The sequence below is a fragment of the Pithys albifrons genome, chromosome 6, assembly GCF_047495875.1.
Source record: "Pithys albifrons albifrons isolate INPA30051 chromosome 6, PitAlb_v1, whole genome shotgun sequence".
NCBI lineage: Eukaryota > Metazoa > Chordata > Aves > Passeriformes > Thamnophilidae > Pithys > Pithys albifrons.
The window spans coordinates 45,864,240-45,880,637 of NC_092463.1; the positions used below are offsets into that span (position 1 = coordinate 45,864,240).

Sequence of the window (16,398 nt, forward strand, 5' to 3'; positions counted from 1 at the left end):
TGCTGGATGCCATGAAAAAATACTTCTGCATTCAAAGTTCACCAGGCAAGACGATTACAATTATAATAAGAACCTGATGAAAACCTGTATTCTTCCATTCTGTGCAGCTATCATTTACTCCACAAGATTTCACCAGGATGAGAAACCTCCTTGCATGTGCGTCTGAGGAGCGTCACATCCTGTTTTCATGACGAGTGGGTTCTTCCTCTTTATGTCTTTGAGAAGCACAAAAAAAGAGGTTTCTGAGCTTTGTCAGCTGCCATGCAATACTCTGTTTCTTTCTTCTATATACACATTTCCTGACAATTTCAGGTGAGAAATCAAATAACCACTACAGTGTAATCTCCTGATTATGATGCCATAGATCTACTATGGCTGCAAAACCCACAACATATATGCAGACAGACACCAGCAAATGTTGCATTAGTGTCGATGTCTGAAAAGTAGGTGAACTGAGGTAGCACATTTCGTGAGTTCTGTTTGTTAAAATGTAGCTAGTCCAGCATGACATTAAACCAGTGAAAGTGTTAACTCATCTCTCTTTCTGTGCCCATGTAAATACTGAGCTGCAGTCAGCATTGCAAATAGTTACCTACAAAGCAGACGTGAGAAGCATAAAGAGGAACTATTAATGTTCTACTTTCTTTGCTTTTAGCAAAACTTCTTGATTTCACTCAGCTTGCCTAACTTTCATACCATGCCAGGCTGAGACCTTTCCTTTCAGAATGGAAAAACCATCATTCTTTCATAAGTCTTTAGAAATGTCTCAAGATGAACTGAACAAACAACAAAATAAAAGGTCCTAAAAATTACTTTACACAAGAGATCTTACAGGAACTGACCTGCTGAGTTTGGTGTCCAGACATGAACTGGTCTCTGTACTGAATGATTTACAGTCTAGATCACCATGCATGAACACTACAATTTGCTGAACTGTTAAAGACCAAACCCAAACCTAGATGACAATCCATATAATTTCTGGACAAAAAGATTGGTGTTCTAAAGTTTTTTCCGTTCAAACTAGTGGTTGTAATAAATCTGGCTTTTTCCTATACAATGCCAGAGATTTATGTAGACACATTTTGGAATGAGATGCCACAGCTGAATGGTTTTACTCTTAAAAAGGTGTACTTTAAAGGTACTATAGCATAAGCTGAAGTGTGAGCTAACAAATTCTACAAGGTATGTATTGAAAAGAAGAAACTTCTGTAGGAGATGAAACCATCAAACCCCATGAAACTGAAAATTCAGTTGCTGAACACAGATTTTGATTCTCAGTTTGTTTCTCACAGCCAGCTGCATTTAGGAACACATAATATTTTTCACCTTTGGAAGAAACTTATACAAGAAATTCCCTGAAGTGGAAAGAACGCCGCACGCCTCCTCAGAACTAATCAGGGGAGTTAGCTAAGCAAATTTTATTAGTTATCAGACTATTTTGGATAATTCAGTCTCACGAGCCAGGGGGTAATCACTGGAAAATTCCCACCCTCTCCCCATCTCTCTAAATAACTTTGAATATATTCCTCCTGCATCTTCTTCCTGTTTTACTTTACCTCATTTATCATACCACACCACTGAAAACAGGACACAGAGATGAGCTGTTATGTCCCAGGTTAAATTGCTAGACGGTAAAGAAGTGGCTGGAGTTTCCATCCTAGTGAACATAAGCTCTCTGCATCTGAATATTTTTGTACTCAGAAAAGACTTAATAAAACGTAAGACTTAGGATAACTTAATTTACCTCCATGCTTAGAGACTGGGAGCCACAAAAGAAACTAGAGAGAATACTGGTCTGGAATCACATAGGTGAAGGTCATCCACAGGTTTTGATCAGACTGTAGAACTGCCAGCAGACAGCAGGCAGATCATTGCATCAGGCACCATGGGTGAGCTGCAACACTGTGGAAGGCTGTAACTGTTTTCTGCTGGTCAGAATTAGAAAAACTTTGCTTTGAATGAGAAGAGCTTTGCAGTTCTGAAAACAGGCCCAGTTGTCAGGAACCAAAGACAGGTGTCAGAAGAGAAGGCAGTGGAGATAGCATAAAACAATAACCGCAGACGTGTCTGATCAACTAGATCGGAAAACACCTGAAGATGCTGTAGGGTTACTGTGGCTAACTTCAAGGCAAATGCATCCATAGCAAGTTGAAAAAATTTGTTTGTCTTGCACCTGCTAATAGGCTCAAGGGAAGGAGAGTGCAGGCCTGAACTTTGGGACTCTACAGTTTCCACATTTATATCTGAAAATCAAAAAGACACTTTGAAACATTTGACTTGATAAAAATGTGCCTTAATTACTGAAAATTAATCAAGGAAAAACACAGCTCTGACTGTAGTGTTGCATAATAATGCATTAAAAAAATTATGCTACTGTAGACCAAATTCATCCTGACAAATAAAATACAGTAAAGAAAAAAATAAGGACTATAAAATTGATGCATTATTAGAAATAATTTTTCAAAAGCACACTTTGATATTAAATCACTAAGCAGGTTTCTAAAAAAATATGTCAGCTGTGGCATCAGTTGTTACAAAGGGAGAAAAGAACATGCCCTGTTTTGGCTGGGATAGAATTATTTTTCTTTTAGTAGCTGGTACAGTTCTGTGTTTTGGATTCAGTAGGAGATGCCAATAACAGACTCTTACCTTGTTTCAGTTGTAGTCAATAGTCACCATGTTGTGGCTGACCACCATATGTTTACCCAGCAGGCACAGCAAAGCAAGCTTCTGTTCTTTCTGGAGTCTATGAAAACTGCAGAGGAGTCTGGTGTTTGCAGGTCATAATGCATTTTTGTTGTTAGAAACTGGAAATTGCTAGCACGCCACCAAACATATTGGCATATTATAACAATTCTGCTGCTGAGACAAGAGCAAAGACTTTTCTTTCTTAAAAACAAACTGTAAATAATTTTTCAGTGAGAGGCAGTAACACTTTAGGAAACAGCAAAGATGAGGCATATTACTTATGAAGCACAATGGAACTTTTCTCAAGAAGAAACAGTGGTATTTACCTGCTATCTAATACACTGCTGGTTTTTTCCTTAGCTTACTCACTGGCATTGGAATTTATCTTCTGAGTTAAGGATAACAGTTAGTTTCATGGTTTGGCAGGGGGTCTAAATGTCAAGGATGGAAATCCTGACTTTCTTAAAGTTCTTAAAGTTTCAGGATAGTAAATGTTTTATTCTATTGTATGATGGACATAAAAAAAAAAGGCCAGTGGAAAATTCAGGTCACAATAAGAAACAAGTTTTTTCAAATCTAGGGGACAATTCTATTCTTTCTCTCCACACTGGAACTTGAAAATTTTTGAGTGATGTATCTAATATCTATGCTCATACTTAATTGCAAATGACTCTCATTTTCCTACCATCCTTTTCTGCATCACTCCATCTCTTATAAGGAAATACAGTAAACTACTATGTGGATTTTTTGGAACAGTCTTTGGTATCAGCATGTCTCTTTCTCGTGTGTAATTCTGTTTTCTGTCCCTAGTGTAGGCATATTTGGACAGTTTTCCACACCCCTTGATGCACTCCAGAAAACAGATTATACTTTACAGTAAATTAAACTGAATTTGCTTGATGAAGTACATACTATAGAATATTTTAACATGAAAATACAAGGTTACACCCACTTAAAATTCTGGCACATTAACAATAAATGATACACTATTGCAATGCAACCTGGAAAGTTACATCGTTTCCAAAGTTCCAAAAAGAATGGCTGACACCCACACTGGAGTTTAATCAGGCTACCTTAGGGATGACATAGAATAACATGTATTTAGCTATTATAGAGAAACACTTTTTTTCTTCAAGTACCCACCTTACTGCTAATAATTCTGAAAAGACCGTCTTTTCTGTAAAATACAGATTATTTGTTCTTCCAGCTAAAGGAAATAGAAATTTCATAAAACAATCTGCCATACAGGGTGTCGCTGTCTGGATAAGAGATTTGACTCTCTCAAATGTCAAAATTTAATAAAATAGCTGGAGAAGTAAAGGCAGAAAGTCTTTGAAGTACAATGTTCTCATGGTGAATATAGAAGTGGGCAGCAAACAGCTTCTTCCTCAGTTTGCCAGACCTTCTGTGCTTCCTACAGTGCCATGCAACTGACCTGCATCTCCATTTTTTATACCCCCATCTAATCTCTGGCATACGCCCCTCTTCTTGGAAATTCCATAACCTTCTTAGCATGGTCTCCTTCTGTAACCTCTTGTCTCACCTGCTAGCATGTACTCCCCCTCTAGACAATTTGTCTTCCTTGGAACATAATAGGAATTGCATTCTCATCTATTCTAAAAATCAGGTCAAGTTACAGACTTAATTACATTACTTTGAGTTACAATGATGTTAATTAATTGTTAATTCTTATTCTAAGTAATCAGTTGGAGCGGTACTGGGGAAAATCCAGTGTATAGTCTTTTATAGCAATTCATTTGCCTTGGTGTTTAAGATCAAAGGCATTGGTTTGATGATGTTCTCAGTTTAAGACAACAAAGCTGGTGTATTGTAGTCAGCACTAACATGTACATGCATCTCTTGCTGTTTTTCCCCTACTGTTTTCCTGCCATAGTGTGAGCCTACTATTCACTAAACAAAGGTTTTATTGTGTACATGCAATGTATTTAGAAGATGCCTACTTAAATATTCTTAGGCTTTGGAAAGTGATGTATGCAGGAAAAACTCTGTATAGTTACAGACTGTATACTTACCTGTTTATGTCTAGGTTGAGGGCTTTTTCATTTTGAAAAATCAAAGAATGCATACAGAAGAAGTAACTATATTTTATATTAATTTACTATGTAATGCACTTACACTGAGGAGCACCATTTAATTTTTATTTCTACTCTAAATATTCAATAAAGGAGTCCCAATTGTCTTGTTGGCTGGATGTGTCCAATATGAAATCAGAGCATGCTTCTAATTTTTTGCTTTCACGCATCTTACTCAATTTTAGTAATGCCTAAGTAAATCACTTGGTAAGCACATGGTTGACAGGCAGTCCTTGGAAATATGGAGTGATACTATGTTTGAAGTTTGGAGTTTCCAGGGCACCTAAACTTAAAACTCAACATTCATCTCTATACATTTAGCTTTGTGCCAGGACTTACTAGAAAGAACTTCCCTACTCTTTGATTCATGATCCAAATCTCCAAATTATAGATAACAGTAGTTGATGCTGAAGATTGGATCAGATTTAATCAAAAGTGAAGACTAAAGTGTCTCGTTCTATTTCATTGAAATTCAATTCACTGCTAGAAATGATCTGAAACCCATCAGAGAGATAATAAAATTAAGCTGTTCTCCTGCAAGTGATTTGTTTCAAAGTTTGAGAGTAACTTGCAAGATGATTTCTTGCCTTTTGCAGTGAAAGTACAAAGATCCTGTCAAAAAACCCCAATTATTCAATTTAAAAAAACCCCACACATTTGAGTTCATTCTCCAGAGAAACAAGCAGCAGCAAGTCAAAACCTAGCAGTGGTTTCTCTCTGTGCTTACATGTGATGTAACTCAGCAATGAGAGTTTGTTGTGTAAATGCAAGCCTGAGTGTTATTTTAGACACTTTTGGATATCCCATCTAGGCTCTAGCTTCCACTTCTGAACAGTAGCTATTGTCCTCTATTCTTTATCTTTTTCTTTTTTTCTTTTTTAAACCAGATATGAAAGGCCACTACAATCCCAACATAGGATTTGAGGGGTAAAAAAAAAATAAATTAAAATTCTAAAAGAAAATTATAAACCATGCTGGCTTCAACCATCTCGTATTTTATATATCTCTCTGGGAACAGTCTCTAACAAGGCAATTTGGCAACAGTCACTGGTACCCTTCTCTAAAATGTGAAACATTGTGTTGTTAATGAGTACTGCTTTAGTGAAACTTTAAGAATTAAACCAGTTTACAGATGGACAAAGGAATTCTTTCGAAAGAGTGGCAAATCCTGCTGGATTACATGAACAGTTTACAAAGGAGGAAATAAAGTAGTCTTAATACTACTTCTTGCTTCACCAGCTTTCAGTAGTTAGCTCAAAACAAACCATTTAAAGAGTTTTCCGGCTAGGCAAATGAATACAATAGTCACACACACACACACACACACACACTCAAATATATATAAATAATCACAAATTTTACTTAAAGCTGCTGCTTGACTCCCTTTGGAGAATCTGATAAAAGTGAAGATAAATATCACCCAGTTTCTGTCACGGTGCTTGTCAGCACAGAAGATAGCTTCAAGGAGAACCAGGACCAGCAAGGATTATTCAAAATCAGTGGGAAGATGACCTAACAACTGATAAACGATGGCAACCCAAGCTGACAGAAAAGGAGGCAGCAGGGCTGTGAGTTTTTTTACCTTGAGAATATGATTCACAAACTGTATGAGATTCACATCCAAAAAACACAAACCAAGTGACTCTAGATCATCTCAGTCACAGTCAGAATAAACTCAACACCAGGATTACCCAGCTTTCACCTTTTTGATAGTGGAGAAATTGTTATAATTGAAGATACAGTACAGGGATGTGCTGAAATCATCACAAGGTAAACATAAATCTAATTCTCTGGTAAAATTTCTCTCACCTTTAATCTCTGGAACCTTTATATAATGTCCCTAAGTAGCTGAACTAGATTATAGAACCAGTTGGGTTGGAAAAGACCCTTAAGATCATCAAATCCAACCATACACCTACCACTGCCAAGTCCAGCATTAAACCATGCCCCCAAGTGCCGCATCTATGTGTCTCTTAATACCTCCAGGAATGGTGACTCAACTGCTCCCTAGGCAGCCTGTTCCAATCCTTAACAGCATGGATGTAACTCCATTCACTACCACTCTCTGGGGCCAGCCATCCAGCCAGTTTTTTTTTTACTCTGCATATGCCCATCCAAGCTGTGGGCTATCAGTTTCTCCATGAGAATGCTGTGGGAAACAGCGTGAAAGGTTTTACTGAAGTCCAAGTAGACAACATCCATAGCCTTTCCATCATCCATTAAGTGGGTCACCTTTTCACAGAAGGAGATCAGGTCAGTCCAGCAGGACCTGCGTTTCACAAACCCATGCTGGCTGGGCCTGATCCCCTGGTTGTCCTGCATGTGCCACACGATCACTCTCAGAAGAAGCTGCTCCATGACCTTTCCTGGCACCAATGTCAGCCTACAGGCCTGTAGTTCCCTGGATCCGCCTTCCAGCCCTTCTTGTATATGGGCAACACTTTTGCTGACTTCCAGTCAACTGGGACCTCCCAGGTGAGCCAGGACTGCTGGTAATCTTTTGGCAGCTGTTTCAGCTTTCTGCTGTGTGGTCAGTTTTTTCCTTTGCTCTCAATTTGATTCCTTGAAAGACATAAGACCGAGTGCCAGGAGACCACATGAATACAAAAGGCTGCTTCACTGATATTTCACAGCATCACTGGAAGCCAAAGGCAGCTTTTTAAGATGTATTTGGAGCTGCTATCTGAGTCATTTCAGTCTCTTGGCATCTCTTTGGACAGTCCCAGTACTATTTTAATTTCAGACTATTTTCTGTATCTTCTACTTTCATTTCAGAACTCTGTATTCTATTTGCATGTTAGCAAGAAATCTGTTAATAAGGAAAGGATAAACAGAAACTCATAAAAAATTTAACTCTTTCTGAGAAAGTTTACTCCTCACAGGTTTCAAAAGAAGTTGAAGTTTACTTTCAAGTCCAAGTATGCTCTCATTGTAAAAAGGACTGTTTGTATAAGGATGTCAGAGATACCTTAAGTTCTTAGCAATTCATGGTGAGGCGAGTCAAGACTTTCTGGAATTGTCAGAAAAACTGATTAAGCATTTCCAGATAAGAAATTCTTCAAATAATTTAAACAACTGACACATAAATCACCTCCTATTTTAAAAGTGGTGGTCAACACTAAAATAATCTTTATGCATACACTTTATTATTTATATAAACCTACATCTAAGACAAAACATGCAATTGAGCATCTTTAAAAGTTCATAGGAATTCTAATGAAAACATCCACAACATCAGTGTATTTATAAATGTTCTGGTAAACTAGGTCACTAATTCTTTCAGTACATTGAAACTAATTTTAAGTGAAAAAAAAAAAAGAAAATTGAGTAAAATTAGATGTTGTTCTCTCTTGGTTGAAAGCCTATAAAAAGACCATCTTCACATTTCCTACCATTGGTGACATGGGCATCTACTCCAGAAAACTTACCTTGCAGCTGCATACCTCAAGCAAAGAAAATTGCAATCTATTGTTGTTTAATATACTCTTCATTTACAAAACTTATACCAAGCATTCTAAATGACCACTAAAATAATGGCAAACCACTTGAAAACACTTATTTTTAATACCACAAAAACTTCAGAAGAAACACCTAAAAGTTCCAGAGTCAAAAGAACACATTCTAGTTTATAGTTAGAACTTGTGGTTGCTATGGGAAAAAAAAAGTCAGTTAACAGGACAATGCCACATTTTTCTGTTTAATTAATCTGACAACTGAAAAAAAACCCAAAACACCTCAAACCAAAACAAACACTCCCCACCCCCCAGTCTTTAGGTATGCAAGAATCCAGAGTTCTTTTGTCACCGAGTTCTCTACAGATAGTTTTCCTGTTCTAATCTCTCTTTCTTTCTGCCACTACTTAGGCAAACTGATGTCTTAGTGGAGCAAACACTATTGCTACTCAGTAGGGAGTTTTTGTTTGATTGGCTAGATTTTTGTTTGGTTTGGTTTTTCTTGTGGTTTTTTTAAAGATGGCACTTCCTGTGGCATTGATACCTGTCCAGTCAATTCTGAAATTAAAAGTAAATTGGCAGTTACCATCCATGACTAGTTTGAATTATACACACAATACCAAGGTGGATATAGTGCACATCCACAGGTGGACAATCACCACATAAAATAGCTTTTAAATTAAATCAGACTCGTGTTTAGAAAAGTGCAGAGACAAATAATGGTTCAGCCTATGCCTAAATCAATCCCAACAGCATGTTTTCTAGAATATCCTTTCTGCAATGTTAGATTTGTCAACAAGTTTAGTAAAGTACTCTGCAACAGTTGCAGATTTTCCTTGGTTAGTTGATTGTCTTTTTATTGTTTAACAAAAACACATGTTTAAAACCTCTCCAAATACACTGGACAAACTATTTTCACAGAACTCTTTCCACCACCATATCCCCCAAAACATTGTGATGAGGCACATGGAAGAGATGGCTGCGTTCTCACACAAAGCTTGCTTCATAGATCTTCAGGGTGTCACTCTGAGCCAAGAGTATTTGCTCCTAGCTATCATTGCACCTGTCTCATCCCTTGTGTTTGAGCAACAGATGCAATGTTGCAATTACTTTCTTCAAATGCAATCAGGGCAAGTTTTCCTTAGGCCTCCCCCAGTGTTGTACCCATACACATGTACACTCACACACACACACACATTAAAGCAGAATGCTGAAGTCTCAGCAGGGGAATTCAAAAGCTGCCTCTGTTCACCCTGTAGCTTGAATCTGAAGGGCTTTACCAAGCATGGCTGAAGCAGCTGGCTCACTTTACCAGTTCATCTCTGCACATACAGAGATTATACACAGGCACACACACCCCCTTCAAAGCATGTCTCTCCTTTAAAAGGAGGTCTGAGAAGTAAAATTCCCTTTCTTGAATGCATTATGGAATATTAAAATTTTGAAGTATTATTTCCTTCAGTCTGCCTATGACAATCACATGGACAGAGATCATGCTTATACTTTATGGCTTAAAGAAATCCAGACATTCCTTGATAACCAATAATCTATACAAAGAAAGCTGTTCCAGTACAGATGAAAAAGATTACTTTCTTTTGACATTTCTACCCTGCACAATAGGAACTGTCTTTGAAATTTAAGATGTCTTCCTGCAACTGTCCTAATGTAGTCTTTCACTAAAATGCCTCTTTCTCTGCTCAGATCACACTTACTTTAAGCCATATTTGCGGTATCTTGATAGGTTAATTTCAAGTATCCCATTTCTTCTCCTTTGCTGGTATTATCCATTGCAGTAAGAGGGCCTAGACCCTCTGTTTGTGGCCTCCATTTGCAGCTGTCAGAGTAGCTGAAGCCCACCAGATAGCATACAAATATATATGAAGAGTAGCCAAGGAGGTACCTTAGAACATTATTTAGGTTAACTTTGCATATCCCAAAATGTTTCTTCTGCTCCAGACTGGGAGTCACTCAGAATTGTTAGCCCTTGTTATGATATTAAGTAAGACATCATCTGCTTTGAATGCTATAATAGCTATACTAGGTTCAAAATAGGAATGCAGAGAGGGAAGACTCCAAATCTACCTGAAAAAGCTGTAACTCTTCTATACTCACCAAGTGGGAAATGTAATATAAGATCTAATAAATTTCTGTAGGCGCAACCGCTTAATTTCTGAATTGATACCAAAATAATTTCCTATGTTACTTGTTTCTCTAAATATTCCTCAGGAAAAAAAAGAAATCAACGTTACTTTCATTTGAATCTGTGCAATGTTTCCACTTTGACTAGTAAAAGTGCTCTGGAATCCTAGCCTAGAATTCTAGAATGAACAGGTGAGTAAGTAATGTATTGCACTCAGAATATTTGGTTGAAATTTTACACTGTAAGCCAGAATTCTCAAACTTCTGAAGAGTGTAAGAAGAGTTCCTTTCCTGATCAACCAAAGGATCTGTTACAGTTCCTGTTCTCCATGTAAGGAAGAAGAAACAATGTGCTACTCTGCTGAAACCTGGAGAAAGTCAGAGCATGCTGCTAATGGAGACTGGGACATGACATAACAAGTATGAGCATTTGCACAAGCAAACAGCCCCCATGGATATTTAAGCTTGTAATTTATCTGGCAGAGAAAAAAATAAAAAGTGCATCTAAGTTACAAAATGAAAGTTATCTTTAAGATAGGCAATTGCAACAGGAATTAACTGATCTCTATGTCAATGGAGAGTATCCTACAAGGTTCAGTTGCTTGGATCCCTTGCAAAGTGAACAATGTGCTGTAATGAATGTCACATAGACAATGCACAAATCATGAGTGTAGGAGATCTGCCGCTCTGACAATTCAGCATATTTTTTACACAACAGTGAACAGAAAAAAAAAAGGTTCACAGCTGCCCTTTCTTTCTATCTAGGTCTAGCCCACATGAGAGAAATGTCCAAGGTATGAAAGAGAATCTTCTCTTGATCTCTAATCTTTTAAGGAGACAAATAGTGGTATTCATTAACATAGCATGAATCATTTTCTTTAGAACAGGTACTGAACAAAGAGAAAAATCTGTCATTTTCCATCTAGTTATTTCTCATAAACAAATGTTTAACTTCCCAGAAAGGAGCATTACTATGGAGTGAGGAAAGAACAATATCATTATTGTATCTGAATAATTATCTACTATGTTACCTACAAGTTAAAACAAAATTGATGTAAAAGGGAAGGAGTACAAACTGAATTCAAGCAAACAGCAATGTTTTTCCACTGATAGAGGTCAGATAGACTTTATGAAGTAACCATGCAAAGTAACCAGTCAAGCTTCCAGTAAGTGATTTTCACCCCAGTTTAATCAACACATGGTTTCACCCAAATCCCAAGTTTCTGTGTTTCTTGGAACGTTTATAGGTTAGTATGTTTCTACACATCTCTAGCAGGCTGCTGTGAAGATTCTCCTTCTTCACTCAAGCAGGACTACAAAGAAAGAAATTCCCAGAAGTTGTAAGTTTAAAACTTAGGCTTAACTAAGAACATGCTGAAAGATACTTTCAGCTAATCGGATTTTTTTGTTTACTCTCTTACAGACACAATTGCCACACTGACTTAGAGGAAGCTGCTCTCTAAGCCTTCAACATTTTAGGGACAAATGGAACAGAACATCATTGAATATGAGTCAGCAGTGTGCCCTGGCAGCCAAAATGGCCAACTATATCCTGGAGTGCAGGATACAGAATCAAGCAGGAAGATAAAATTATAGAAATTTTATTTCACATGGAATACATTGCATGAAAAATAATCCCCCAAAGTCAAATATTCTGACAGTGTAATTAGGGATTAAAGTAGGACGCAGTTCAAGATTTGCCAACAATCACAAAGTCCAAAATAGCTACCCTTTATATTTTTCCTAATCATGCCTCCTGCAAAGGAAGATAGTACAAAGATAGTAAGTATCCTAAAGACTCACATTTCCAGCAGATACTAGTATACTCCTTAGTTGGTTTTTTTCTAAATTACTCAAGAAATTAGATGTCTTCATTGTATTTCTTGCTTTGAGTAGGCTGACAGAAGACATTTGAAAGAATAAAACATGAAAAGCTAAATTTTTCATCTGTGAAATTTTTACTTTGAGGCAAATTTTCTTCAAAAGTAAGCATAACCATTACGTATTATTCATTTCCTGGGACATTTTACCAATTGTCCCCATCCCCAAATCATAAAGACACTGAACATTTAATTTTAATCTGTATGGGCAACTATTTTTTGTCTCACTTCTGCTAAAGTGGAACATGTTGACAAACAGTAAGATTACTCTCAGTTACTGAGAACTGACTGCTATCGTATGTCTGAATTCCATACATTTCCTGCCCAGACTGATGACTGACAAATTATATCCATTTCAACTGGCAATGCTGGCAAGCAGGCAGGTATAAAGAAACTGGAATTCAAGTCTGTATTAGCCTTACTGAGATTTGCCCAGTTCAAACTTTACAAAGGTTTATTTAACCTGGAGAAGAGGCTGCATTGTCTGCAGGGAAAACATAATGAATGAATGAGTACCCACACAAATGAGACATGACAAACAATCCATACTTACATACAACAGCGCCTTCCAGTGGCTCCAAAAGCAAAAATAAAACATACTTGCAATATGTGAACACACACACATGCAAAACCACAGCTGCACACATCAGCCATGCAACCCTTCTCTGTGGGAAGGACATACACTGGGGAGCACACAGCACCACTAGGGCACCACATACAAAAACAAAGAGCAGTATGTAAGGTTTTAAATTCGCATTAATCTCTTGGGCAGAGTTAGCCATACACATAATGACAGCTTCTGGTACACTAAGGAAAATATATGAATCAGTTTGGGGTTTTTTTCAAAGTAATATGGGAGTGACAAACAGCTTTGGAAAAATTAACAGTTAGCAATTTCAAATTGCAAATTAATCCTCAGCACCCAATCTTTAATATACTTTATCAGTGATAAACACCTGGAAATACAGAATGGATGTCCATAACTGGACAGGAAATTAGATCTGGTAATCAAAATCTCTCCCTACAGTCAGATCAATAATCCATGAAATTTATGATATCAGAACAAACTAAAAAAGCAAGCTCATTTAGCAAGAGCTCCCAACTTAGTATTAACTAAAAGGTTTCATCTTGAATGAAGTTTTCACTTGCAGAGGTGCTGCCATAATTAAATCCTAGAAATGATTTAAAAAAAAAGTACTTGCACAAACCAGAATCAGACAAAATCCTGTAATTCTATTGACAATTTATATTCTGATGAAGTTCTGTAAACACGGTTATTTCATGACAAATACATACAATATGTGGTTCTATATTTACATATAAGAGAAATACCAACCTACTTCTGCTAGTTTAAACTTCTGGCCACAGCACTTGAGCCTCCGAGTTAACATTTCAATATACGCAGATGACGAAACACTTTCTACTTATATCTATATTCAAACCATGCAAAGAACAGCATTAATCAGCAAACACTCAGTGTGCAAAATTTGACCTTTGATACTGGGACCTCTATGAGAACACTGTAGGCACAATTAACTTGCATTTTTTTCAATACTTTAGGGGGCTTCTAAAAAAGATGGGAAAAAACTTTTTAGCAGGACCTGTTACAACAGGGCAAGGAGTTTTAAACTGAAAGAGGGTAGATTCAAACTAGATATAAGGAAGAAGACTTTTTACAATGAGGATAGTGAGACACCGGAACAGGTTGTCCAGAGAGATGGCAGATGACCCGTCTCTGAAAACATTCAAGATCAGTTGGACAGGGCTCTGACCCTTAGAAGTCTCTTCCAACCCAAATTATTCTATTATTTCCTTTTAAATTCCATGAAGTTTTATTGAGTTTTTCTTTACAGACGAGATTGACTTTTCCATGCAAACATGTGCCATTGGTACTAAGAGTTTAAAGAAATGTAGTATGTTAACTTTAAAGTCTTTTAGCTTTACAGTATAAAACCTGGTCATTACAGAAAACTAAAAGCATGAAACTGAAGTGTTTCATGATAATTCATAATTTAAATATTTTTAACTGTCCGTCTCCAGTTTTTTGCTCTTCTATACAGAAAAACATTCCTAAGTATATAATAGTTTTCTATATTGCCAAAACAGAAACCAATCTTCACCAAGTTCAACATAGGGCAAGTCGTATTGGATTCTCGATGTTGGCTTTCAAGGTCTCCAGAAACTTTGAAGCCAGTTCATCATCCACCACTCGACCATCACTTGAAAGAGTCACTGTCATGCGCTGATGCTGTTCAAGTTTCTCATTCCCTTCTTCATCTTCCACAATCTTGAGCTCTGGTCTTGCTCGGCCCACAGCTAGAATGCAGGCTTGAGGAGGGTTTATGACTGCAGTGAAACCACTGATGCCAAACATGCCCAGATTGGAGATACTGAATGAAAGAGAAAAGACTCATCAGAAACATCAGAAATTGCACATTCCCTAGAAGAAATAATCTACAGTCATTGACTACTATGATGTAAATCTCCTCCAAGGTAAAATCCATCAAGTTAAAAATAGATCTGAACTGTTTTCAGTTGAGCGCATTTAGACTTTGAAGAGTCTGGGATTTTTGCAATTACAAATAATGTACCTTTAAAAAAATTTCATTTCTTTACAGCAATATATTCTTCCTCTGGACACACTAAGAGCGGAAAGTAGACCAGCAAAGTAATGACTTTAAATACACTTCGCCTATCCCTGTTCCAAGCCAAATGTCTTCTAGACTGAACCTCACAACTTCAAGTTACAATGGCTGCTGATACCAAGTGACACAATCTGGGCATCTGTTACCACTCAGGCACAGAAAAGCATCATTGTGCCTTTCTCCCCTGAACATTTCTGTCTGTGTCACCAGCTGTGAAGTGGTATATTATGAAAGGCTTGGACTCTTTTGTGACAGATTGTCAACTGAGAAAGCTGATAAACCATTTCCCCATTTTGGTTATAGTTATAGCGAAGAGTGGAAAAACAATCAAACTGTATAGAATCATAGAACAGTTTGGGTTGGAACGGACCTTTAAAAGTCATCTAGTCCAGCTTCCCCTGCAATGAGAAGGGACATCCTCAACTAGATCAAGTCACTGAGAGCCCCATCCAATCTGACCTTGAATGTTTCTAGGATGGGGCACCTACTGCCTCTCTGGGCAACCTGTGTGTGTGACAAGTTATGACCTCATGGGTCTGTGACTGGACCAGTGCTGTTCAATGCCCTCACCAGTGACACAGTCAGTAGGACTGGATGCAGCCTTGGCAAATTTGCAGACGACACCAAGCTGAGTGGTGCAGTTGACAAACCTGAGGGATGGGATGCCATTCAGAGGGACCTGGACAAGCACAAGAATTGGGCTCATGGGAATCTCATAAGGTTCAACAAGGCCAAGTGTGAAGTGCTGCACTTGAGTCAGAGTAACCCCTGATAGTAACATAGGCTGAGGGGTGAACTGATCAAGAGCATGCCTGTAGAGATGGACTTGGGAGTGCTGGTGGATGGCACCACCACCATGTTCAGCACGTCCCTAAGTGCCATATGCACATGTTTTTTGAACACTTCCAGGCATGGTGACTCAACCACTTTCATGAGCAGCCTGTTCCAATGCTTGACAATCCATTCCATGAAGAATGTTTTCCTAATATCCAATATAAACTGCTTCTGGGGCAACTTGAGGCCATTTCCTCTCCTCCTGTTACTTATTACCCGGGAGAAAAGACTGATCCCCACCTCACTGCAACCTCTTTTCAGATAGTTGTAGAGAGTGACAAGGTCCTCCCCAAGCCTCCTTATCTCCAGGTTAAACAACCCCAGCTCCCCAAGCTAGTCTTCACAAGACTTGTGCTCCAGACCCTTCAATAGAGTGAGCAAAATTTTAAAAGCAATGCATTAAAACGCAGTGGAATAGCTGAGGAGAAAACAGTTCTGAACCCATGCTGCATGTATTAACCGGTGTTAAGAGTTTTACCTAAAAGATCCTCCCTGGTACTCTTCTGGTAACAGTTTTCCATCTCTAGCCTTCTTTGCTAGAGCCTAAGGAAAATTAAAGAAAAAAAGGCAAAAAATTAGTGTGTTGCAATAGACTAATTCATTTTACTTCAGTACCATACAACCATTAAAAAGTCATCTGCTTTTGGATTTAGGAAAGCACCTCAGC

The 16,398-nt window shown here is 37.8% G+C and overlaps 1 protein-coding gene across 3 annotated transcripts in view; it reads right to left on the reverse strand.

Annotated features, from left to right (window-relative positions):
* Positions 1 to 13,463: 13,463 nt before the first annotated feature.
* PDHX (pyruvate dehydrogenase complex component X) overlaps positions 13,464 to 16,398 on the reverse strand; it is a 38,405-nt gene continuing 35,470 nt past the window's right edge. For all 3 annotated transcript variants that reach the window (XM_071558681.1, XM_071558682.1, XM_071558683.1), the window contains exons 10-11: positions 16,210 to 16,274; positions 13,464 to 14,642 (exon numbers count right to left, since the gene is read on the reverse strand). In XM_071558681.1, coding sequence (XP_071414782.1) covers positions 14,378 to 14,642; positions 16,210 to 16,274 — 330 coding nt within the window. In that variant the 3' untranslated portion in view covers positions 13,464 to 14,377. The remainder of the gene's footprint in view (positions 14,643 to 16,209; positions 16,275 to 16,398) is intronic.